The 24,303-nt window shown below is 37.9% G+C and overlaps 1 protein-coding gene across 1 annotated transcript in view; it reads right to left on the reverse strand.

Moving 5' to 3' along the window:
- Positions 1-24,303, reverse strand: part of Ect2l (epithelial cell transforming 2 like) — a 71,346-nt gene that overhangs the window by 21,202 nt on the left and 25,841 nt on the right. The window contains exons 3-11 of the mRNA XM_026391905.2: positions 22,738-22,900; positions 17,931-18,183; positions 16,376-16,544; positions 15,181-15,322; positions 12,802-12,970; positions 10,597-10,725; positions 4,407-4,499; positions 2,552-2,734; positions 893-996 (exon numbers count right to left, since the gene is read on the reverse strand). Coding sequence (XP_026247690.2) covers positions 893-996; positions 2,552-2,734; positions 4,407-4,499; positions 10,597-10,725; positions 12,802-12,970; positions 15,181-15,322; positions 16,376-16,544; positions 17,931-18,183; positions 22,738-22,900 — 1,405 coding nt within the window. The remainder of the gene's footprint in view (positions 1-892; positions 997-2,551; positions 2,735-4,406; positions 4,500-10,596; positions 10,726-12,801; positions 12,971-15,180; positions 15,323-16,375; positions 16,545-17,930; positions 18,184-22,737; positions 22,901-24,303) is intronic.

Raw genomic sequence — 24,303 nt, forward strand, 5'->3', positions numbered from 1 at the left:
TAAGTACTGCGAAGCTAAGCCTTCAGAGAAAACAAATCACAGCTAACTGCAACTCCATGCACTACAGCTAAGCCTGCATAATGCATAAGTCTGGTGGTGATCCAGGAAGCCATCTAGAAACCAGAGGATATGGTAACATCGACATAGAATGAGTGCAATGACAATTGGCAATTCACCCACAAACTAGCATGAATACAATGGAAGAGGACTGAAGAACCTTCTCTTGGAAACTGAAGACCTTAGACAGTGTTGAGAGTCAACATCATTCTTATTTCCAGTGGCCCCCAAATAGCCAGCAACACATTTCATTTTCCCTGAGCCCCACCATCATCTTGAGGGGAGAAAGAGGGAACCTCCTGTCTAACTTCTCCTCATTGTCTCTGAAATGTGGACTGACTTTCCTGCCACAGCATCCAAGATTTGGTTTTAATAAGAATACTTCTTTGGGCTCCGCAGACCTGCCACCAACCAAATTGCTGATTTGTTTATTTCTATTCCTTTGTGTTTTCTTTCCCATCCCCTAATCTAACCCCCCTCGTCGTTCACCTTTCTATGTCTGGTTTCACACATTATTCCCTTATACTAATGATTGTTTTCACTATGTGAAATATATATTGTGTTGTATAAAATTAACATCTCTCTTAAAGAAGTCACTTCTCACTGAAATTAAGCACAAGACAAAATAGTGCACAGTATATTTTAAGTATCCAGAATATGTTCTTGTTTGTCTGTTTTGTGTATCTAATACATCTCAGGCCTAGAATCTCTCCATGGCTAGTTTTATAAACTGATGTAATTTCTCTAAGAAATTATGGTTTAAAAATGATAAGTGCAAGCTAAGAATTTAAGTATTGGGGTTTTTCTGGTTTGCTTTCTTCAGTGAAACACTTACAGAATTTTCTTTTGACAGCTCCATCAGACCATCTGCCAGAGCTTGTGCAATGTCTTGGTTATTCAGAATGCTTGTCATACTCATGGAGTCAAACATAAATTGCCCTGTAAATACAAGGTCACGTGTCCTATAATTAATTTATGTAAGATATGCAAACAAAAAGGAAACAACTCAGTCCTCACTGCTGCTCTTTAGTGGACAAAAATGCAAAGAATAGAAGTAAAAATTTTTATAAGTCCATAGGAAAAAATATATATTTTAAATAGAAGTAAAAATTTTTATAAGTCCATAGGAAAAATATATATTTTAAATTTTAATTTATATTTAATTTATATTTAAATACATATTTTAAATTTTTTTTGTATTTGAACAACTTACTTTTATTTGAAAACAAGTTTTTTTCATTGGCTTATCACTGCCTACATATATCATCAAAAACATACTTCTATAATCCCAGCAACTCAGGAGGCTGAGGCAGGAGGATTGGAAGTTCAAAGCCAGCCCCAGCAACTTATCGAGATCCTGTCTCAAAATAAAATATAAAAAGGCTGGAGATGTGGTTCAATGGTTAAGCACCACTGGGTGGGTTCAACTTTTTTTTTAAAAATTCTGTCTTTAAAAATCTACCTTTTGGGCTGGGGTTATAGCTCAGTTGGTAGAGTGCTTGCCTCACATGCACAAGGCCCTGGGTTCAATCCCCAGCACCACACACATAAAAAGTCTATCTTTCCATTTTTCTGTCTGGTATTTATATGTGTGAAAGAACCAGGGGAAATAATTCCTTCCTGTGATTAATTTCATAAGTACTTAAAAACATTGCTGGACACCTCCCAAAGTACAAGAAAATAAGAGGAAAAGTCCTGTGTTAATGGGAGGCATTTACAAAGAGATGTAGAACATTTATTGATGGATAAAATACCTGTGTGCACAGGTGTTACTGCTCTTGTGCAGACAGTAGCTATGTAAATAGACATTTACTCAGGGGAGGAAAGGGAAGAAAGGAATACAGCCATAATGACTCCAGTGATACAGGGCTTTAATCAGATGGAAAGTACTGGGAAAAATTGAAAGAGGTTATAAATGAGGCAGAGGGGGATTTATCTAGATGATGAAAAAGACTTCATTTTAAAGGATGGACTGATCTAGTTGAAGATTCAAAGCTGACACACTAAGTTGTTCCCCAAGGATGATTGTGATATTTTGATCATGGGAATGGGAGTCTGAATGGGAAAGTAAGTTCAGAGATGTCCACTAAGCTCTGCAAATTGGAGCTATCACCAAATTATATCATTTAGATAGATAGGAAATAGAACTTAAACTTTAGAACAATTTGTATAATAGGTGCAGTAATGTAAAATCGACTTAACTAGGATGTTAAGTGCCAGGTGTTAACTTTTAGAGTAAACTGTTTGGTCTGGCTCAGCAAACAGCAGATTTGGTCTAGGCCAAGTTGACAGACACAGGAATTAATAAGATGGTATATTTTAAAAACAGGAACCATGGATATATTTTTTTTCTTAGTAGGTATTCATTATTTGAAATAAAATATGAAAAAAGGGATAAATGTTTTACTGAAGATGTTCAAGAATTAAATTTTGCTTGTACCATTCCTAATGAACTTCATAATGGACCTGCGTTAGAAGCTGCTAGCGTACTTACCTATCATCCTGCCACTGATGCCCTTCTGCAGCTCCTTGAAGAGAGGTCTTAACTCTCTCCTCACTGATTTCAAGGCATCTTCCAGGAAGTCTGTGAGGTTGGACCACATCTGTAGCTTGGCTTCATTGAAGTAGATGGAAGGAGGAGGCCCAGCCTGCTGAGGTCCCAGCCACTCACTAAGAACTAACATTATTTTTTCCTTTTATTATTGTGGAGTTGAGCTCAGATGAAAAGATTCTACTTCTTGTTTAAAGTATAACAAAGCCCCAATTGTACTAGGTTTATATCCTTCCCCATTAGAAGACCAAGATGTTAAGAGTAAGATTCGAAACTCAAAAGGACATAAATAATCATTTTAAATGCCTGTCTATTCATCATAGAAAGGTTGATATATTCTACTTGAAATCAAAAATTAAATAGCTACTGCATGTGCATTGGGAAGCAGAGCAGTCAGCTTAGCAAGAATGTATTGCTTTATCTATTCATCTTAAAAGTGAAAATACTAGAAAATTCCATTCATCATTTTCCATTCCCCATCACAAAGCCAACCCTGTATCTTTCTTAAATTAGGACAAACTGCTGTCTCTTTCTGCAAATATCTCCAGTGGTGCTTTAAAAGGTTTCCTTGGGGACTGGGGTTGTAGTTCAGTGGTAGAGCTCTTGCGTCTCATGTGTGAGGCACTGGATTCAATCCTCAACACCACATAAAAATAAATAAATAAAATAAAGATATTGTGTCCATTTACAACTAAAAGATATTTTAAAAAAGAAAAAGTTTTCTTAAAAAGCAAGACTAGAAGATGCAGGGTATGATAAATCTGCTTTTTCTGTCCTTAATGGAGAGCTAATCTTACTTGGGTTGTTTCCCAAAATTTCATTGATAGATGTGAATTTTTTTATAATAGGTTCTTTTATAAGGAGAATGAGAAAAAGAGAGGGGAAAGGAGGAGAAACCAGAGTAAGGAGAAGCAGAGGAGGAGGAAAAGAAGAAAACCTGTTCCACACTGTAAATGACAGTGCCCATGCCCTGCTCTGCCCAGCTAGGCCGATTCCTCTCGCCACAGGGCTGTCATAGGGTGGTGTTGTTATGTGAACTAAAATTAACAAGTAATTTCTGCTTCAAAACTATAAAACAATGTGTTTTTTGTTACCTCTGCACAGAGTCCCTTCCCTTACAAGTTTCCCAATCATGCCAACTTTCCTAGTCTTGAATGGCCCCTGGCATTTGGGGAATAGAGAAGTAAAGCTCTATATAGTTTCTCCATCATCCCCTGTTAATAGAAAGCAAGGGAGTTTTAAAGGGAAAAATGACTCATGTTACTGTAGCAAAGCAATTTTGTTCTCTTGTTGTTCAGCCAATATTACATTTTGATCTAATGTTTGAAGCTTTAGAATCTAGATGAAAGTTTGCTTTCTAGTATATTTTCTCTTTGTTTCTCTTCTCAGATAATGCTGCTGAAATGGGATCTGAATGGGACTCTGTTAACATCTCCTTATACCTACAGTTTTGTTTTTCCAAAGAAACCCATTCTGATTACATTTTACCAAGAGAAACTATTATTTGTACTTATTGTTTTTCTAGATCAGCAGCTATACTTCTTGCTGGTGATAATTTCAACCAAGGTTTTGTAAATGATTTCTTGAAGGAAAATATTTGTAATAAATAATCCCCTCTAAACAAAAGACCCAGTGATATGAAATTACATAATTTGGGAAATGATAGCATTCCTTTAGAGAAGGGATGAAATGCAGATGTTGACATTGGCCACGGCATGATTATCAAGTGTTCTTGTCTTCTAGTGATCCTGGAGTTGGTGTATGTTGTTGGGCATAGTCACCAGTCATAAGCACTTACTGTGTTGGTAAGAGCCAGTTGCAATCCCAGTGGGGGCAGTAAAGAATGTGCCAGTTAGTTGAGACAGCTGAGAGAGCACTTCTATGCCTGCCTCTGCATAGCCAAAAATACTTGTATTAGTTTACTCACAGGTTTTACCAGGTACTGTTAAATACCACTTAGAAGCACAAAGGGGTCAGCCAAGAAAACTCACTAGGAGTTGTCACCTTTGATTCAAATCCTGCCTTTAAACAGTCCATTAAAACTTTATGTTTAGCTGGGCATGGTAGTGCGCCTGTAATCCCAGCGGCTGAGACAGGAGAATTGTGAGTTAGAAGCCAGCCTCAGCAATGGCGAGGCACTAAGCAACTCAGTGAGACATTGTCCCTAAATAAAACACAAAATAGGGCTGGGGAAGAGGCTCAGTGGCCAAGTGTCCTGGGTTCAATCCCTGGTACCCCCCCAAAAATAAAACTTTATGTTTCACCCCTTAACACTGAAGCTCAACCCTTTAGTTCATGAAGACTAAACAGTAGAGTGGAGAAAGAGGGCAAGGAGCTGGGCACAGTAGTTATTTACAAATTTGGAATTCTCAGCCCAAAGACAGGGGAAAGCTACATATATTTTTAAAAGTAGTCTGACTCAAAGGAGAGTTCTCATTGTAAGAGGACAGACATAATTAAAATACAATTCAATACAGGGCCAAAATTTAATTTCCTCCCTACCTCAATGACACAGCATATAGATCAGATTATTGAATTCAGTGTATAGATTGAATCATTTGAAATAAAATAATGTAATGAGTAATGCATTTTAGTCCTTTGTGGACCAAGAATAAATAACTACTTCAAACTGCTTCCAATACTGCTTGGAACAAGATGAGAGAGGTGGAAGTTTAGATGCTTCTAACTTACTGATGCCTAACGTTTTCATTGACACCAAGTTCAAGTACAGAATCCAAATGTGGACCTCCATGCATGGAGTCAAATGACTTCAACAAATATGCTAATGAAATCACTGTGGAGAGAGCAGTCTTTATAAGGAATGGTGCTGGAAAACTTAGATATCCATATGTTAAAAAAATTTAACTTCAACCCATGCCTCATAGTCTACTAAAAAATAAATAAATCAAATGGGTCACATACCTGTCAAACTTAAAACTATAAATCAAGTCCTACAAAGCATAGGGGGAAAATCTTTATGACCTATGGTTAAGTAAAGAGTTTTTAGATATGATACCAAAGGCATGATTTATAAAATTAAAAATGATAAATTTGATTTCATCAAAATGAAGAACTTCTACTCTTCAAATGAAGCCATTCAGAAAAGGAAAACATTAGTCACAGACAGAAGAAAATAAACAACATTGTTTTTCGAATATGTAAAATATTTGAACAGAAATTTCACCAAGGTAAGTGAATGGTAAATAAGTACATGAAAAAATGCTCAGCATCATGAGTCATTAGGAAACTGAAAATTAAAAATACAATGAGATAGGCCAGGCATGGTGGCACATGCCTGTAATCCCAAATGTCTCAGGAGGCTGAATCAGAAGGCTTGCAAGTTCAAGATCAGCCTCAGCAATTTAGTGAGGTTCTATGTCACTTAGCAAAACCCTGTCTCAAAATTAAAAACAAAAATGACTGGAGATGTAGCTCAGTGGTAAAGGTCCCCTGAGTTTAATCCCCAATACCTACCCCACAATGCAACAAGATACCACTACACATTCATTTGAATAGTTAAAATTAAGACAGCTGACCAGATCAAGTACTGGAACATTGGGCAACTGGAGTTCTCATATACTCCTATTGGAAATGTTAAATGGCATAAGTAAGTAGTTACTCTGGAAGATAGTTTAGCTATTTTTTTAAAAAGTTAAGCACACACTTATCATGTGACCCAGTCTTTCCACTCTTAGATATTTATCCAAGAGAAATGAAAGCATATGTTTACAGCAACTTTAATTCTAAAAGCCAGAAACAAAAAAGAACTCAAATTTATATCAAGAGATAAATGAATGTGTCTGTTAATAGATTATGAAGTTACCCACATAATCTGTCATTGTCTGTGATATGGTATATCCATGAAAAGTAATAATTCCCAGGAGTAAAAAGGAATAAGCTACTGATTGCATTAAGTGGATGAACCTAAAATAATTATTCTCACTGAACGAAGTTAGACCAAAAATATATACATATACTGCATGATTCCATTTATAGAATATTCAAAAAGATGTAAGTTAATATTTAGTAAAGAAAAAGTATATCAGTAGTGGCCTCAGGTTGGGGTGAGGAGAAGCAGGAGAGAAACTGTAAATTGGTAAGGAAATTTTGGGTTGATGAACATGTTCATCTCCTTGACTATTTTATGATATCACAGGGCAGGTATACACAAGTCAAAATTTATCTAATCACACACTTTAAGTATGTGATTATCGTATATCCACTACTCTTCTATGAACTGTATAAAAACCGGGCACGGTTGTGTACACATATCCACATGAAGATATCAAGAGGCAGTTAAATACAAGAAACTGCAACTCAGATCGGTCAGAGCTAGAGACAGATTTGGGAGTCCTCAACTGATAGACTGAATTTAAGCCATAGAAACAGATGAACCTGCCTAGGGAAACAATATATCTGGAAAAAGAGAGAGTCCCAGTGGAGCTCTGGGGCATATTTAAGGGTCTTCCTGAGAAAGAGAAGCCAGCAAAGAAGACCTAGAAGAAGAGGTCACTGAAGTGGGAGGAAAACAAGGAGAGCATGGTATTAGAGAAACCAAGAGGAGTGTTTTGAGCAGGCATGTCCATCTGCATCAAATACTTCCAAGAAGCCTAAGCAAGGGGATGAGGAGGAAGGGACCACTGGATTTGAGTTCATGAAAGTCACTTCTAGTCTTTCAAAAAGGCAGAAGTGGGTAAAGAAGAGACAATCAGTATAGATCAGTAGGTCCCAAAGTGGGGCTGCAGCAACATCTCAGGGGAACCTGTTAGAAATAAAAATCCTCCAGCCCCAAGACCTGATGGGACCAAAAACTCTAGGGTGGAGCCACTGATGTGTATTTTAACAAACCCTCCAAGTGATTCATATATAGACTGAAGTTTGACAATCACTGGGGTGACTATTCTTAAAAAATGATGAGGGAAAGTTTGTCTTTTTGTTATACAGGGAGATGCTAGAGATGCTTCTGATTTTATAGGGAGCATATGACAGAGGGAGAATTGAGGCTCTGGGGGAGGATCTGAGTGTGGGATTAAATTCTACCAGGAGAGTGATAATGAGGTATTGAGTGAGCTGCCAATATTTGGGCAGGGGCCCTTCTTCCATGGTAAAATATGGGAAGAGTAAGAATGAAGACAAGGGTGGGGAAGGTGGTGGGAGGAAAATTAGGGAGTTTCCAAATGATTCAGCTTTCTTAGGAAAATAAGAGGCAAGGTAACACAAAGAGATGGGTTATGAAAGACTGCCTGGAGAGAAAGGATGAAATTGTCATCTCAAAGAGTGGGACAATGAATCTACCAAGGAAGTATGGAAAGATTGCTCATCAGTGTTGCTATCACACTTGATATTTATGTCATCCCAGTAGAGTTGGACTGGTGAGAACAATGCTATTACTTTCCCCAACCATCTTCAGCTGCTTTAATGCAAGTGGGCATAGTGTATGCCCATGGTTTATTGTAACCAGCATTGGTATTTACCAGGAGAAAGAGGCAAGGAAGTTCCAAATATTTGCAAGGGTGTGTTGAAATGTGGGATCATTAAAACCAAGTTCATCAAGGAAGGAACCAAGGAGGACAGAAAGGCAATAGAAGGAAAAAGTGGGAGTGTGTGGACTCGAGGGCTTCAGGAAAAGAATTGCTGAGTGGGAATATTTGAGCACATGATTTAGAAGTGGGACTCAGAGACATTGCTGCAGTCACAGCTCATGGGGATAACAAGCTCAAGAGTGATGCCAGAAGCCAGGTGTGGTGGGGGCACCTGTGGTCCCAGATGCTCAGGAATCTGAAGCAGGAGAATCACTTGATCCCAAGAGCTTAAGACCAGCTTGAGCAACTTAGCAAGGGGGGAAAAAGTGATACTTAAGATGGGAGGAGGCATATTTTGGGGGGACAGATATTTGCAGGTCTTCAATGGTTCATCTAGGAGATATTGTATTTGATGAGAATTTTAGGGATGTTGTTAGGGCCCAAAATGTAAGAAATGTATTTTGGGGGGTATCATTAAGCGTAACTTAATATGATATTTATATTGATAAATCCTCTCTTTGTTCCTCACCTTTCCATATTGTTGCTATTTCTTCTTCTCCAGTTAAAAATTTTGCTCTGTAGGCTGGCATTGTAGCTCAGTGGTAGAGCACTTGCCCTGCATCAACAAGGATCTGTGTTTGATCCCCAGCACCACAAAAATTTGTTTGTTTTGTTATCATTATGAAAGTAATATTGTTTTGTTCTAGAATATAGGGTCAGACTAATTATTTTTAAAAGTTTAAAAAAAGATAAAAACTCAGCTATCATTCTATTTGATTTCTATTAGCATTGTGTACACATTCTTCCAAACCCTTTTCTATCCATACACCATCACCACCCATCCACCTCACATGCACAAATGTCTTAAACAGTGGGATCAAACCATCCATGCCCTTTGTAACCTATCTTTTAAAAGTGGTTTCTAAAGTAGGGAATTTGTAAAGCACATATACAAATGGATGCTGCCTGCCAATATTTTGGTATATTTCCTCCTAGGTTTTTCTATATATATTTTCTGTATGGTTCACATTGTGTGTGTGTGTGTGTGTGTGTGTGTGTGTGTGAGATAACTTTACAGAGGTAGTTATTTATAATTTTTGTACATTATTTTGTACATCTCGGGGTGGGGGGTACTGGGGATTGAACCCAGCCCATCCCTTTTTATTTTTTATTTTGAGACAATGTCTCACCAAATTGCTTAGGACCTTATTAAGTTGTTGAGGCTGGTCTTAAACTTGTGATCCTTCTGCCTCAGCCTCCTGAGCTGCTGGAATTACAGATATGCACCACCACACCCGGCACCCAGCACTTTGTTTCATTTTTTATCCCTCTCCATCTTTTTCATTTTTCCTTCCCTTGACATGTATTAAACAGTCCTGTGAAATTTGAGGATTAAAAAGAGCTTCAAGCTGAGTGTGGTGGTATACACCTGTAATCCCAGTGGAGGCTAAGGCAAGAGGATTGTAAATTCAAAGCCAGCCTCAGCAACTTAGCGAGGCTCTAAGCAACTCAGTGAAACCCTGTCTCTAAATAAAAATACAAAAAAAAGGCTGGGATGTGACTCAATGGTTGAGTGCCCCTAGGTTCAATACCAGGTATTAAAAAAAAAAAAGTTCAAAACTCACAGTATTTTCATGAATGACAAATAAGAAGCATTCTGAGAAATTTTAATTTCATGCTCCCTCTCCTCTTCTCTGCTTCATAAATTCCAGACAGGTGGGCCACTTCACTGATCACCAACCATACTTATTTTTATAAAGCACTTCACTGTTTTTAATATTATCTATTTATTTTAATTTTCATTATTTAAATATTTATAATTTTTAACATATTTTTTACTTGTATTTGAACACAATACCTTAATTTTATTTATTTATTTATTTTTAGGTGGTGCTGAGGATCAAACCCAGTGCCTTGCACGTGCTAGGTGAGCGCTCTACCACTGAGCCACAGCCCCAGCCTAAAATATTTATATTATTTTGATATTTGCAAGTCCTTATGGTCAGGTAAGTTACTAACTCCTAATTTCTGTGTGAGGAAACAGCCACAAACTTGCCTGTGGCCACACGGCTAACAAACAGCATGGGCAGACTCAGGTCCAGGACCTTGTTCACCAAGGTCATGCTCATTCAAGGTTCTAAGCACTGAAGGGGCAGTTTTCCTCAGACTGTTGATAATTGTTCCTCTGCTCACCAGGTACTTTCCCCCATATTATGGATACTGATTTTTTGTTTCCAGAATAAATAGAAATGACGCTGCTGAGTCTTACCAAAAGTGACTATTTCTGCAGAAACAGGTTATTTTGATCACTATCCCCAACCCCTTCTTTCCTGGTATATGACATATAAAGAAAAATAAGAGTTAAGTGTGACTGAATCATTTGCTCTAAGAGCACTTCACAAATTCACAGAGGAACATCATAAAGTACATGTGACCACTTCTTTCTAGAGTATGTCAAAAGCTCACCTGATGCTCCAAGAGGCACAAATAAGTCCACATGACCCCCTTCTTCTTTGGTGGCTACAAGGCTGCCTAATTTCTCCCAGAAGTCTCTCACTTCAGGCCTCAGTAAATTTTTAATACCAATTTTATAGCCTGAGGGGGACAAATCAAAATATCATATTAGTTTGTGAAATTGTCATGAACAGTGTGCAAACACAGATTCAAAAAGCCAACATCTACTCATAAGACCAAGATCTCCGGACTTCATGCTGCACCATGTTCAGGCCACTAAGATGCCACTGGACACCCTCATGGCAGAGTGTCCTTCACACTGTGGAACAACTGGACATGGTGTGCTTTGGCTTTGGGCTTTGCATTTCTGCCTCCACCTTGCAGCTGTGTGAGTCACCAGGCTCACACAGAGTTCACAGTGAATAGCCGGTCAAGTCCTGGGATCTTGCAACCAAGTTCCAAAGTCAAAATGCTTCCCACAATTATCAATCAAAACATAAGTAGTTCAAAGCAGATGTAAGGCTACCAGAGTCAGCAAACATTAACTGCCACTCTCCTCTGCTTCACTTCCTGGGAAGTGATTCAGGGACTCACTTCACCATTTTGTGAATTTCCTGCCAGCTGGATCTTTGATCATCTTGATCCCTCCTCCCTCAAACCACAAGGATGGAATATTTGATGACAGTAAATCCTTCTTTGGGTATAGGCAGGGGAGAATCCAAGTTCTATAAGGGAGAAAAGAAACTAGAAGTTTACTTCTAAAACTCATCATTTCTCCCCAGCCCCCAAAAGGGTGATTGTTAGCCTAGCATGGTGGCACATGCTTATAATTCTAGCAACTTAAGAGGTTGAGGCAGGATAATCCCAAGTTTGAGGTCAGCCCCAGGAACTCAATGAGACCCTGACTCAAAATAAAAAATAAAAAGGGCTAGGTATGTACTTAAGTGATAAAACACCCCTGGGCTCAATCCCAAGTACCACACAAAAATGTATATGTAGACATATATAGATACATAGATATAGGTAGGTAAATCGATAGAGACACCAATGGCCAAACATCACTCATCACTCAATATCAGAGAACTGCCACTCAAAAACAATGATGATGGGCATTATTCAAAAAAAGAAAAGAGCCAGGCGTAGTGACACATACCTATAATCCCAGCAGCTTGGGAGGCTGAGGCAGGAGGATTGTGAATTCAAAGCCAGCCTCAGCAAAAGCAAGGCACTAAGCGACTAACTCAGTGAGACCCTGTCTCTAAATAAAAATACAAAACAGGGCTGAGAATTTGGCTTAGTTATCTAATGCCACTGAGTTCAATGCCTAGTACCCCCCACACACAACCAACCCCCAACCCCACCGAAAAAAAAAAAGGAAAGGAAAGAACAAATGAAGGATTTAGAAAAACTGAAATACTTATGTCACATTGACAAAACAGCTATGGAAAACTATATGGGGATTTCTCCAGAAATTAAAGTAGAACTACCAGGAGTGGTGACACATGCCTGTAATCTCAATGTCTCAGGAAGATGAATTAGAAGGATCATAAGTTCAAGATCAGCCTCAGCAATTTAATAAGACCATGTTTCAAAAAATTCAGGGCTGTGGATGCAGCTCGGTGGTAAAGTGGCCCTTGGGTTTACTTCCTAGCACCAAAACAAAAATAGAACTACCATGGGAGACCCAGCAATCACATCCAAAGTAATTATGAGCAAAAACTCAGAGAGATACTTGCAGACCCTTATTCATAGCTGCCAAGAAATGGAAGTAACAAATGGATGGACAAACTGATATGCAAAATGGGGCATAAACATACAATGAAATATTATTCACTTTCAAAAGAAGGAAATCCTGTCACATGGTACAACATGGGATGAATCTTGAGGTCATTATGCTAAGTGAAATACATCCGTCACAAAAAGATAAATGTGATCCACTTGTAGGAGGAATCTAAAGTGCAGTAGAATGACGTTTGCCAGGGATTACGAGACGGGAAGAGAATTAGTCACAATTGAAATTATTGTTGAGTAGATACAGAGTTTGAGTTGAGAACATGAAAAAGTTCTGGACAGCTATTTCACAACAACGTGAGTATGCTGTTAAGCTAAAATCAACACTTCTTAGCAAATTGAAAATTAATATTAAAGTTATTCAGTGGACAAACCCTGCTTAAGGGCAAAGTTGTCTGGCTGTTCTTCACCAATCCTCAGTCCCACCTTGAAGTAAATTGATTTCTCTGCTATCTCCATCACTCAGGATTCCTATGCTCTGTGCCTTCCGCCCCTGCAGGGCTTTCCCTAGGAGGTAGAGAAGGCTCTCCAAGGTCATGCCGCCATGTTCACAGACCACAGAAATGACACCTGCCTTCAGGCTGTCCAGCACCATCTAGAAAACAAACACAGCTACAGGACCAGGGTCTGTTATTTTATAATGTTTACTAATAGGAGAATTATAATGGATATATAACATACTGTGACTGCTAAGAAGGTTTTTGTTTTTCAGAAATCATGGAAGGAAGAATCTAAGCTTCCTTCTTAATTGATTCCTTTTAAAATTATTGTACTCCTTTTCTAATTATAAGAGGAGAAAATTAAGTTCACTTGCAACTCCATCACTCAGAGATACATGTTTTTAACAATGTAGGTTATTTTCTTTTAGTCTTTTTACCTTTGTACACTCTATGCACAAATGTATGTGTGTATATATATAATATTTACATATATATTTTAATTTATATTTAATATTAATATATATTTTAAAATATATTTATGTATTTTATATACTCATATATTAAAATGTATATAAAATATATCATATACATATATAACTTAAAAATGATAAAATCAAGATCATACAATACTGCAATGAACTTCTTGGATTTAAATTTTCCTTTTCACTACGAATTTTTGAATTATCAATATCAGTTTATAAATATTTCCCATTTAAATCAATGTTAAAAAATGCTGTTAATTCAATAGCCAAGCAAACTTTTCACCGTGATAAAGTTAATTCATAGTGTCAGACAGGTTGAGAAGTCATTAAAGCTGCTGCCTTTTCCAAAACCTCATGCCACGTTCTTGATTCAGTTCAACTGACCAGAGAACTACCATGTGGTTATGTTCCACTTTTTACTTAAACTCCCCATCATTCACAGTCAAATAAATAATTGTGCCATAGTCTTACGTAAAAGAGGACAAACAAGGAAATGGACTTGACCAACTTGTTAGTGCACACAGATAAAATAGGCAATATTTTACTAACTACCACAAAGAAATTAAATCTGGAATTATCAGAAATATAGAAAATGTAGAGATTTTTGTGGACTAGGATGGTACAGGCATACTGCTGAGATAGTAAGCTATAGGTGGACCTTGAAAAACAGGTGGCATTTGGATAGGTGGAAAGGGGTCATCAATGATCGATCCTCTGTGCCAACGGTACATTTTTTAGCATTAGGGGAACTACTTGTGGCACACACGCAGATCACAGCTCTGAACTTATTGACCTCACCAACTGACAATGATTAGAGCCACTTCCTCCATGCCCTAAAGAAGCAATTTCACATGTTCAAAGAAGCCATTTTGTTACAAATAGGAACTTTCTGGTAAACTTTCTAAGTAGACCAATGAATGTAGCCTGCTGAATGAGATTCTCTTCATCTCTTTATGTGTATTAATACAAACACATCCATATATACAGATGCTCGCCAACTTACAGAGTTATGCCCCAACAAACCCGCTGTAAGTTGAAAACATCCCACGTTAAAACTGCATTTCATTTCATACCTCTAACCTACCAAGCATGCCCGTCTAGCAACACAGCACACACAGCACACAGAGCCTGCTGTGATCCCCATCTCAGGGCTGACTGGCAGCTGTGGCTCCCTGCTGCTGTCACCTAGCATTGCCAGACAGGATCATACCACTATGACCAGCCCCAGAAAAGATCAAGATTCAAAATTCAAAGAGTGGTTTCTACTGAATGTCTCTGGCTTTCATGCCATGCATGAGAAAGTCAAAAACTCATTAAGTCAAACTGTGATAAGTCTGAAGACAAACATATACCAAAAAAAAAAAAAGTATGTCTTCTATGTACTTCCTTCATTTTTTGTATTCATATTAAAATTTAAAAATATAAGTTTATTATATGTAAAGCATATTTTAATTTAATGGTACCTTCATGAAATAGATCAAAGAATACGATTTCTCACATTCTTCTTCTGAGAGATGGTGGTTATGTAATATTATTAAAATCTTTGGGAATTCCAGAGAAGATCTTAAATAAGTCTTAATCATCATGCTGTTTTTTTTGGATTAAGTGCAACAGATTCATTTCAATAAGAATATTCGGAACACCTATTAAATGCAAGTCAGTTTGTCTACTGCTTTTTCAAAGTTAGTTTGATTCATGGTTACCTTTATTGTTTCTGGTTTTAAAAATGTTTGGGGTTTGTAAATTTCCACTTAGATCAGGCAATTTTCCATTTAGGAGATGAATCATTTTCGTACACATCGTGGCCAAAACCTTGCTACACACCCTCTATGTGGATGAAAAATGACCATTCAGGAAAGGGCTGGCCTCACAAGAGTCTGTACCTCATACGCGGGAATCCGAGATGATATGATGATGACGTGTAGCTGGGAAGCAGAGGAAGAGCTGTCATCATTTCGAGAAACTCCATGCCAGGTTTTCTTTTTTGATAATAAAGGGTAAGGATGACTTCCAGAAACATTGCTTCTGTAGTGAAAGAGGAGGGGTGAGTAAAGTTCTGCTCTTCCCTTAACTTCACTTCTGATAAGTAAGCATCTATGTCCTCTGAACTCCAGCTGCACTGCATGGGGCACCTGGCCTCTGGGTCTCAGGGGACAGCAGCAAATAGGCTGTGGCTTGGGGGACAGCAGCAGAGCAGAGTCACATCTTGGGCTGCTGGCAGAGCAGAGTCACATCTGCCCTCGTAGTCCTCCTCTCCCCCACACCTGGGATGTTAGAAAGGTCTTGAAACATTATGGCTTTTGTTGGGCCCTTAAAGTTAATGTGATGATTTACTTAGGGGTTAAAACTGGGCAATCAAGAAACTTCAAATTTCCTTCTGAGACTTAGGGGTCTCTGAGTCACGTCTCTATTCTCTCCACAGCCACCCTGACCCCAACATTACCCTATGACAAGTGCTTTAGAAGGTGCGGCCTAGTGGAAGGGAGTTAGGTCACTGGGTGTGTGCTTTTGAAGGAAATATTGGGATCCAGCCCCTTACTCTTTCTGCTTTCTAGCCTCCATGAGGCCAGCAGGCCTCCTCTGCCACTCATTGGCCATGATATACTGTGCTGTCCACAGGCCCAATGCAGCACAGCCAAACAATCATGAACTGAACCCTCTGAACCCATGAGCCAAAAAATAAACCTTTCCTCCTCTTAAGTTTATTTATCTTGGGTATTTATTACAGCAACAGAAAGCTGACTAGTGTAGACCCCATTTAGATATGTTTGCTACATCAAAAACACTTGTGGGAAAACATTATTTTTACTAGAAAACTTTATACAGAAAATGTACTACATCCACAATATAACCTCATTGCAAGGTTAAGAATATATCAAACGCAAGGTTTCAGTGTTACACATTTCCCTCTTCAGACAGCATTTTCAAGACTGCTGTTCTGGAAAATGTAATAATTGTTTCCATAGATAGTTAATAGAATATAAACCATATAATTACTGAAGCTCCTTGCAGGTTATCTAAATTATTCTAGAATGGATTATTGGTTATATGGGTAACAGTAGATGGAAATGTGCTTACTGTTTGGGCAAAGCTTCTATTGATGCCAAAACAAGCTGTTTCTCCAAAGCTTCATGTAATCCCACTCGATCCCTCACCGTCTGGGAGAGATGTGGTTGGTATTTGGATTTTAACAATCTGGAGCAGCATGTTCCAGTCACCCAAGGGGGTCGAACTTTGAATAACTCCTCTGGAAAACAAACACCAGCAGGCTCGGCTGTTTACTTCAAGCTTCTTCTAGCCAAGTCGACATAGATAAAGGCATCAATAAAGCTATACCAGGGCAGTATTCCAGATGACAACAATTACAGCCATTTGCAAACACTCTTAGGTTTTCTTATCCTTACAGCACTGTGGCTGTGACTTATCAGTCATTTCAGGTCAAGAAAAAAAGCGCAGAAGACAAGGAACTCTTCTAGTGGAGAGCAGGTCATCAATTTATAGACTTCCCATCCATTTCTGCCCTTTTTCTTGGTTCCAAGCAATTTCCCATTTGTTACAATCTCCCCAGAGGATGAGTCAGTGGGGGGAGGGGGCGGGGAAAGGGAGAACTCAAATCTGTCTAGTTGAATCTATTTATTTATTTATATAACCAGGATTGAACCCAGGGGTGCTTAACCACTGAGCCACATCCCCAGCCCTTTTTATATTTTATTTAGAGACAGGGTTTCCCTGAGTTGCTTAGGGCCTCACTAAATTGCTAAGGCTGGCTTTGAAGTCACAATCCTCCTGCCTCAACCTCCTGAGCCACTGGGATTACAGGGGTGCACCAACTATGACTAGCTAATTGCTTATTTTTAAAATACACTGTGAAGCTGGGGTTGTGGCTCAGTGGTAGAGCCCTTGCCCAGTGTGAGGCACTGGGTTCGATCCCTCAGCACCACATAAAAATAAGATAAAGTATTGTGTCCACCTACAACTAAAATATATATCATATATATATATATATATATATATATATATATATATATATATATATGTATGTATATATATGATAAAACACACTGTACAGACTAGAGGACTTAGCTAAAAATATGTCTTCATTCCTACTTTCTCTTTGCCCTTTTAAAAAACTTTTTTTACTGCCATCCCTTCTGCTTCCATTCCCATTTTTATTTCTCCTCTTTTATTTCATTTGTTTATTTTTTGGGGTCCTGAGGATCAAACCCTGTACCTCACATGTACTAGGCAAGTGCTCTACCACTGAACCACAACCCCGGCCTTTATTTCTCCTCTTTTAGCATCAATCCCAGCTCCTCCATCCTGAAGCTCTTCCTTGACTCTCAGTGTATATATCTTTCTCCTCCTTGTTCAGGTTCTAAAAACCTGAGAGGAACAGTGATGGAGGTGCTGATTCTTGACTTTATATATTTCATCTAAAGTCTTTTGGTTTTTGTTACCCACTAACTTGAAATACACAATGAAGGAAAAAGAATTGGCCCTGGGCATACATGAGAGAAGACCCCACAGGCTGTTCCAGAAAGACAGAGCTATCCTCCTCTGTAGGAATCAGTCTGGAAATCCATTTGTTTCTACAACACTTGAGTAAGACACAATGTTTTTAAATGCTACTCACTCTTGTGTAGAGCAATTTTCTCCCAAATTATTTTCCTTAGGCATTTTTCTCTCTGTCTCTCCTGAAGCTCCTCGTCCTCTGCTTTGGGTTCATTCAGTGTCCCATAAAGGGCAGCGGCCTCCCTGGGAGTTAGCCAATCTAGGTTGGACACACAAGCAATGTAATGGCGCTTCCAAGCCCCATACTCGTTGTCTGTTGGTGTATAGGGCAGAAACCATCCAAACTTAATACATTTGGGCATCCATAAGCAATCCTTCAAAAAAATCATAAAAATAAAAAAAGAGAACAATGAGTTATAAAATTTTTTAAAAATAGTTTTCTAGCAATAACATTTTCAGGTATCCAGACAATATTTTTTGTTACATTTGAGATTTCTGGTATAATTGACTTGACATTTCAGCTTGACCCTGAGAAATATGAAGCATACCTTACTCCATAGGAAAAATTCTTTGGTAGAAAAGAATATCTATATGACAGATGGATATATGTATTGGTCATATTTGTGACACTCTCCCAGTGTTCCCATTGCATTTGGTTACACTGACCTTAGAGTCATACAATTCAATTTCCTGCAATATTGTAGTGGTTTGTTCCAAACCAACCCTCCCACACTTGTGATTGAATCATATGATATTGCAATATGCAACCATTTTTGACACATGCAAACAGCAAATTTCGTGGGATTCAATCTAATCACTCATCTAGACAAAACATCATTTTTCAAAAACAATTATTTGAAGGCATTATAGAGCTATCAATGGAACAAAGGACTTGCCACCAAGACCTCAAGAGAGAGAAAACCAGACAGATACGCCTGATATTTGTCAGTACTTTTTACTTCAAGGCATTTTCTAGTTCTGAAGTAAATCTTAGTAGGCTAAGAAGCTGAGAAGAAAATTATGGCTGAAAGATTTAGAAGCTATAAAGAACTTTAGGGATTTTTATAAGAAAGAAAGGAGACAAGTAAAATTCAGGGCTCTTAGTAAAGGGAATAGCACTGGTAACCACCCCAGGCCTTCAGGAGAGACCCTTTCAGGAAAAATGATGCAAAATTAGACAACCTATCACAAGAACAAAAGCCAGCTTTGAAAGAGTTTGTTCTCTGATTGGATTTACATGATCTGTTCCCAACCTAACCATATGCCAGAGGCAAAAGTAAATTCTCTTGGAGGAAAATAACATCATCTAGAGACTCAAATTATCACATCAATGTTTTATACTAAGTATCTAGTGCCCAAACAAAAATAACCAGAACATGGAAAAAGACAAGGATTGTTTGTTTCTTCTTTAGTTTTTAGTAACCATAGAGAGATCCTCAGGAGAGCCAAACATTGTAATTATGAAACTTTGAAAAATTACACCCTGTAATTAATATATCTGAAGACATAAATGGCCAAGTGGAAATTTTTGGCAATAGAAGTACATTGACATTCTAGAACTGAAAAATATAATAATTTTGAAATTTAAAACTCAGTGAATGAGGTTTAAGAGAAGATCAGAATCCAGCTAAAGAAATAATTAGTAAACTGAAAGATGGGTCAGAAAAAAAATCTGGATTTAAATGTGGAAAGCTAAAAGCATAGAACATGCATATAACAAAATACGGAACTTATAAAGCATGGTGAATCAGTTTAACATTAGTATCAGAATCCCAAGAGCAAAAGAGACATACCGGGGCAGAAGCAATATATAAAGAGACAACACACAGATGAAAAACACTAAATATAAGATTAAAAACTGCAAGGGCTGGGGATATAGTTCAGTTGGTAGAGTGCTTACCTCGAATGCACAAGGCACCACAAACAAACAAACAAACAAAAAACAACTCACTGCAAAATACTAATACAAAGCTGCATACATATAGGTACATCAACACATATATATACCCGGGTATATATCAAAATATAATTGCTGAAAATAAAAGAGAAAGAAGTCTGATTGGCAGCTAGAGACAAGAGAAAAAAATACCTTTAAGGGAATAACGATAAAACCAGCTTCTCAAGAAAAAGTTGTGGAAGCCAGAAGATAATGGAACATTCTCAAAGTTCTATAAAAATTAACTGCCACCCTATGTGCATATATGATTACACGAACAGTGTGATATTATATCAAGCACAAGAATGAGAATTTATTTTTCATTTATGCATGATGTGTCAAAATGCATTCCACTTTCATGTATAGCTAATTAGAAAAATAAAAATAAATTAACTGCCAAATTGGAATTCAAATTCCCAGTGGAAAATATCCTCAAATATAAAGATAAAATAAATACTTGGTAGACAAACAAAAATTAAGAAAATTTTATCATCAGCAACAGACCTACACTAAAAAGGAATATTAAAGAAATTCAGAAAAACATGATCCTAAAAGGAGCTCAGAGATGTCAGAAGTTAGCAACAGAAAAAATAAATAGGTAGTTACATAGAAATAAATATTGATTTTATAAAACAATAGCAATAAAGTTTTGTGAGGTATATTACATATTATATATAGTTATATATACATATATAGTTATATATATATATATATATATATATATATATATAGTTAGTTAGTTAGTTAGTTAGACACACACGCATACACATACACACATAAAGTTTATATATACAGATGGCTCTCCATGGTATGGTTTGGATCTGGAAGTCTCCCAGAGTCTCATGGGTTGAAGGCTTGATCTCCAATCCAGCAATGTTTGGAGCTAGGACTCTAGGGAAATAATTGGATCATGAAGCCTCTGACATCAAGAATGGATTGATCCACTAGGTTGATTCATGATTTGATGGCATCATTGAAAGATGGTAAACTGTAGTGAGTGGGGCCTACTTGGAGGAAGAGGTCATTGGGGGTGGTGCCTTGAAAGAGTGTCTCTTGTCTCCTGCCCCTCTCCACCCTGTTTCCCAGCTGCCATGAGCGGATCAGCTTTCCTACACCATGCTCCTCTGACATGATGTTCTGCCTCAACCTCAGGCCTAAAAGGATGGTGCTGGCCATTGGACTGGAACCTCTGGAACCATAAGCCAAAATTAATGTGTCCTCCTTTTAAGTTTTTTCTCAAGTATTTTGTCCCTGCAGTGAAAACCTGACTAATACCAGGGTATTAGATACTATACATAACCTAGAGATGATATAAAATAGGAGAATTATAGTGTAACTACTTCACTACTATATCATCTTATGTAAGAGACTTGGGCAGCCATGGATTTGGGTATCTGTGTGGACAGAAGGATGTGCTAGAACCAATCCTCTGTGAATTCAAGGTCAATTGTACGTTTGTTACACACACACACACACACACACACACACACACACACACACACACACATTATACTTGACAACAAAAGCACAGAATTGAGATCAATGAAATTAAAGGGTTCTAAGTTTCTTGCATTGTCTTGAAGTGGTAAAATAACAAAGGATGCTTACTACAGTCTCTGTGGTAACTATGAAACAACTTGTAACTTGCAGTCAAAAAATATTTAAAATATCAAGTTAATCCAAAGAAAGATGTAGAGAGGAAAAACACACAGAATAAACTAAAAAATAAATAGTAAGATGATGTATTTAAATCCAAATATTTCAGAATATATACAAATATAAACAAAATAAATACTTCAGTTTAAAAATAAGAGGTTGCAGGCTGGGGATGGAGCTCAGCAGTAGAGTGCTTTTCTAACATATGTGAGGCCCCCAGTACTGCAATCAATCAATCAAAAATTGTCAAACCTTAGAAAGAAAGAAATTGCTGCCACCATATTCTCTTCACAACATCTACCTTCAGTGTAAGGACCTACAAAAGTTAAATGTCAAAAGACAAAAACAATACATTGTGCAAACAAAAATTCTGAAGAGATTTTTTGAGGTTCTGTGAGCCCAGGGCTCATAGTGGGCTGTGCCTGTGAGCTCTCCATCAAGAGCCAGTTAGACTCGCAGACCAGGTCTTGACACAAGCCCACCCTGGACATTTTGCATAATCTAAAGAGAGGAAATTATTGACTTGGATCTTAAGTATGTCTTCCATTACATTGCATTGAATCTTTTCACAGAAAAGGAAGAGACAAAAAGACCAGAGCCAGAATTTAGGGCAGAAGATGTTGATTTTAAGCAGCTGCTGTGAACTGCCTTTAACTGCTGTTAGAGGATCTAGATTAACATTCTTCAACAGATATCAGCTGAAGAGGGATCTGCTGAAGATATGGTTGTGTGGCAATTTTCTAGAATTGAGTTACCATGGATAAAATAATATCAGATAAAAAAACAAAGCTTAAATGGTTTTTCATGAAGTATAATGAACTCCTCTAACAAAGTAAAGTGTTTTCTATATATTGAATATTTCAAGATTATTTAAAATTATGTGAAGTACTGGAATCATGTATATTGCCTTAGTTGCAAAACCAATTGCTGTGTTGGGTGCAGTGGTACATGCCTGTATCCCAGCGGCTCAGGAGGCTGAGACACAAGGATTGTGGGTTCGAAGTCAGCCTCAGCAAGGGGAAGGCACTAAGCCCCTCATTCAGATCCAGTCTCTAAATAAAATACAAAATAGGGCTGGGGATGTGGCTCAGTGGTCGAGTGCCCCTGAGTTCAATACCTAGTACCAAAAAAAAAAAAACCCCAAAAACAAAACAAAACAAACAAACAAAAAAAAATTGCTGGATTTCGCTTGTCCTTATTATTTTCATTCAGGGTGATTCGGTTGTGCTACAAGCACCCTCCGCTCTTATCTTCGGGGAAGACAGCTAGCAAATTGCCTCATCACAGATCACAGCTGCCTTTGAGTTCTGTTACTAGGAAGTGACACAAACTAAACCTGTTCAGTTAAAAACTTCCAGGGCCAGCTGACTTGGGCTGCTGCACACAGATCTTTGGGGTTCAGAAAAGAGAAGATATATAGAGAAATGAAGCGTGGTAACACAGCCGAGAAGTCCACCCTGGCCACTTGCGTCCTTTCTGAAAACCAGTCTTGGACAAGCCTAAAAAGAAAGATGCAGAAATTTAGTTCAGAACCTTGATATCTAAAATTGACTAAAAATCTATATAATCTTTCTCCCAGGTTCTGCCCCAGGGGCTGGGGTTGTGGCTCAGTGGCAGAACACTTACCTTGCACATGTGAGGTACTAGGTTCAATCCTTAACACCACATAAAAATAAACAAACAAAATAAAGATATTGTGTCCATCTGTAATTTTTTTTTAATTAAGGTTTTTATCAGAGGATAGCTGCGCACTTCAATGGTAGAGTGCTTGCCTAGCATGTTCAAGGCCCTAGGTTTGATTCCCACACCACAGTAAATAAACAAACAAATAGCATAAGGTTAGAATTTCCAAAATACTGTATCCACTTTCAGTTATCCATTTTAAAGAGAAAGAGGGATGACAAAAATATCTAAAAAGTCTGAAATAAACTCACTTGTTTAAACCAGAAACCTGATTTCCCCCCTTTCCCCTTAGCCCTAATTCAATGATCCAGAAAGTACTATTAGCTCTACGTCCAAAATAAAGCCCCCAATCCAACTGCCTCTCCTCCATCATTACTGCTGTCACTCTGGTCCAAGGCACCTATACCTCTCTCCTGCACTGTGGCAACAGCCTCTAGATTGTTCTCCCAACATCCACTCTGGTCTTCTTAGAGCCCATTCTCCTCCACACAGCAGCCCAAGAGGTTCTTTAAAAAGGTATATTGGGTAATGTCACTCATGCAAGTAAAACCCTAAAATGACTTCCCAACACAATTAGAATCAAAACCTCTAGCTGCTTCACACCTGCCACAACATGAGGAGCAAAGCAAGAATGTCCACTCTGCCTACTTCAGTTCCCATCTACTGGAGGTCCCAGCCCATTCAATGAGGCAAGCGAGAAACAGAAGTAGAACTGTTTCAATTCATATGCCACGTACACAGAATCTACAAAACAACTATGAGAGACAGATAAGGAAACTGCAAACTAAGTTGTTGACAACTTCTTATTTTTAGCATCTCCTTTTTCATTCCTGATATTGATTATTTGTGTTCTCTTTTCAAAACTACTCTTGCTAAAAGTTTATAAATTGTATTACTTTTCTAAAAAATTGCTTTTGTTTTCATTAATTTTCCTTGTTATCTGTCCATTGTCTGTTTTATTGACTTTCACTCTTTTTCATTTCTTTCCTTCTGTTTATTTTGAGCATAATTTGCTATTTTTCTACTTTCTGCTGTCTGAAATTCAGGTCGGTAATTTTAAATCCCTTTATTCTTTTTTGATATAGTCATCCAAAATGATAAATTTCCCTCTAAGCTGTGCTTTATCTGCACCACACACCTTTAGATATGTTGAGTTTTCACCATCATTCAGTTTGAAATATTTTCTAATTTCCCTTGTGATTTCTTCTTTGACCACAGG

The sequence above is a fragment of the Urocitellus parryii genome, chromosome 8 (assembly GCF_045843805.1).
Source record: "Urocitellus parryii isolate mUroPar1 chromosome 8, mUroPar1.hap1, whole genome shotgun sequence".
NCBI lineage: Eukaryota > Metazoa > Chordata > Mammalia > Rodentia > Sciuridae > Urocitellus > Urocitellus parryii.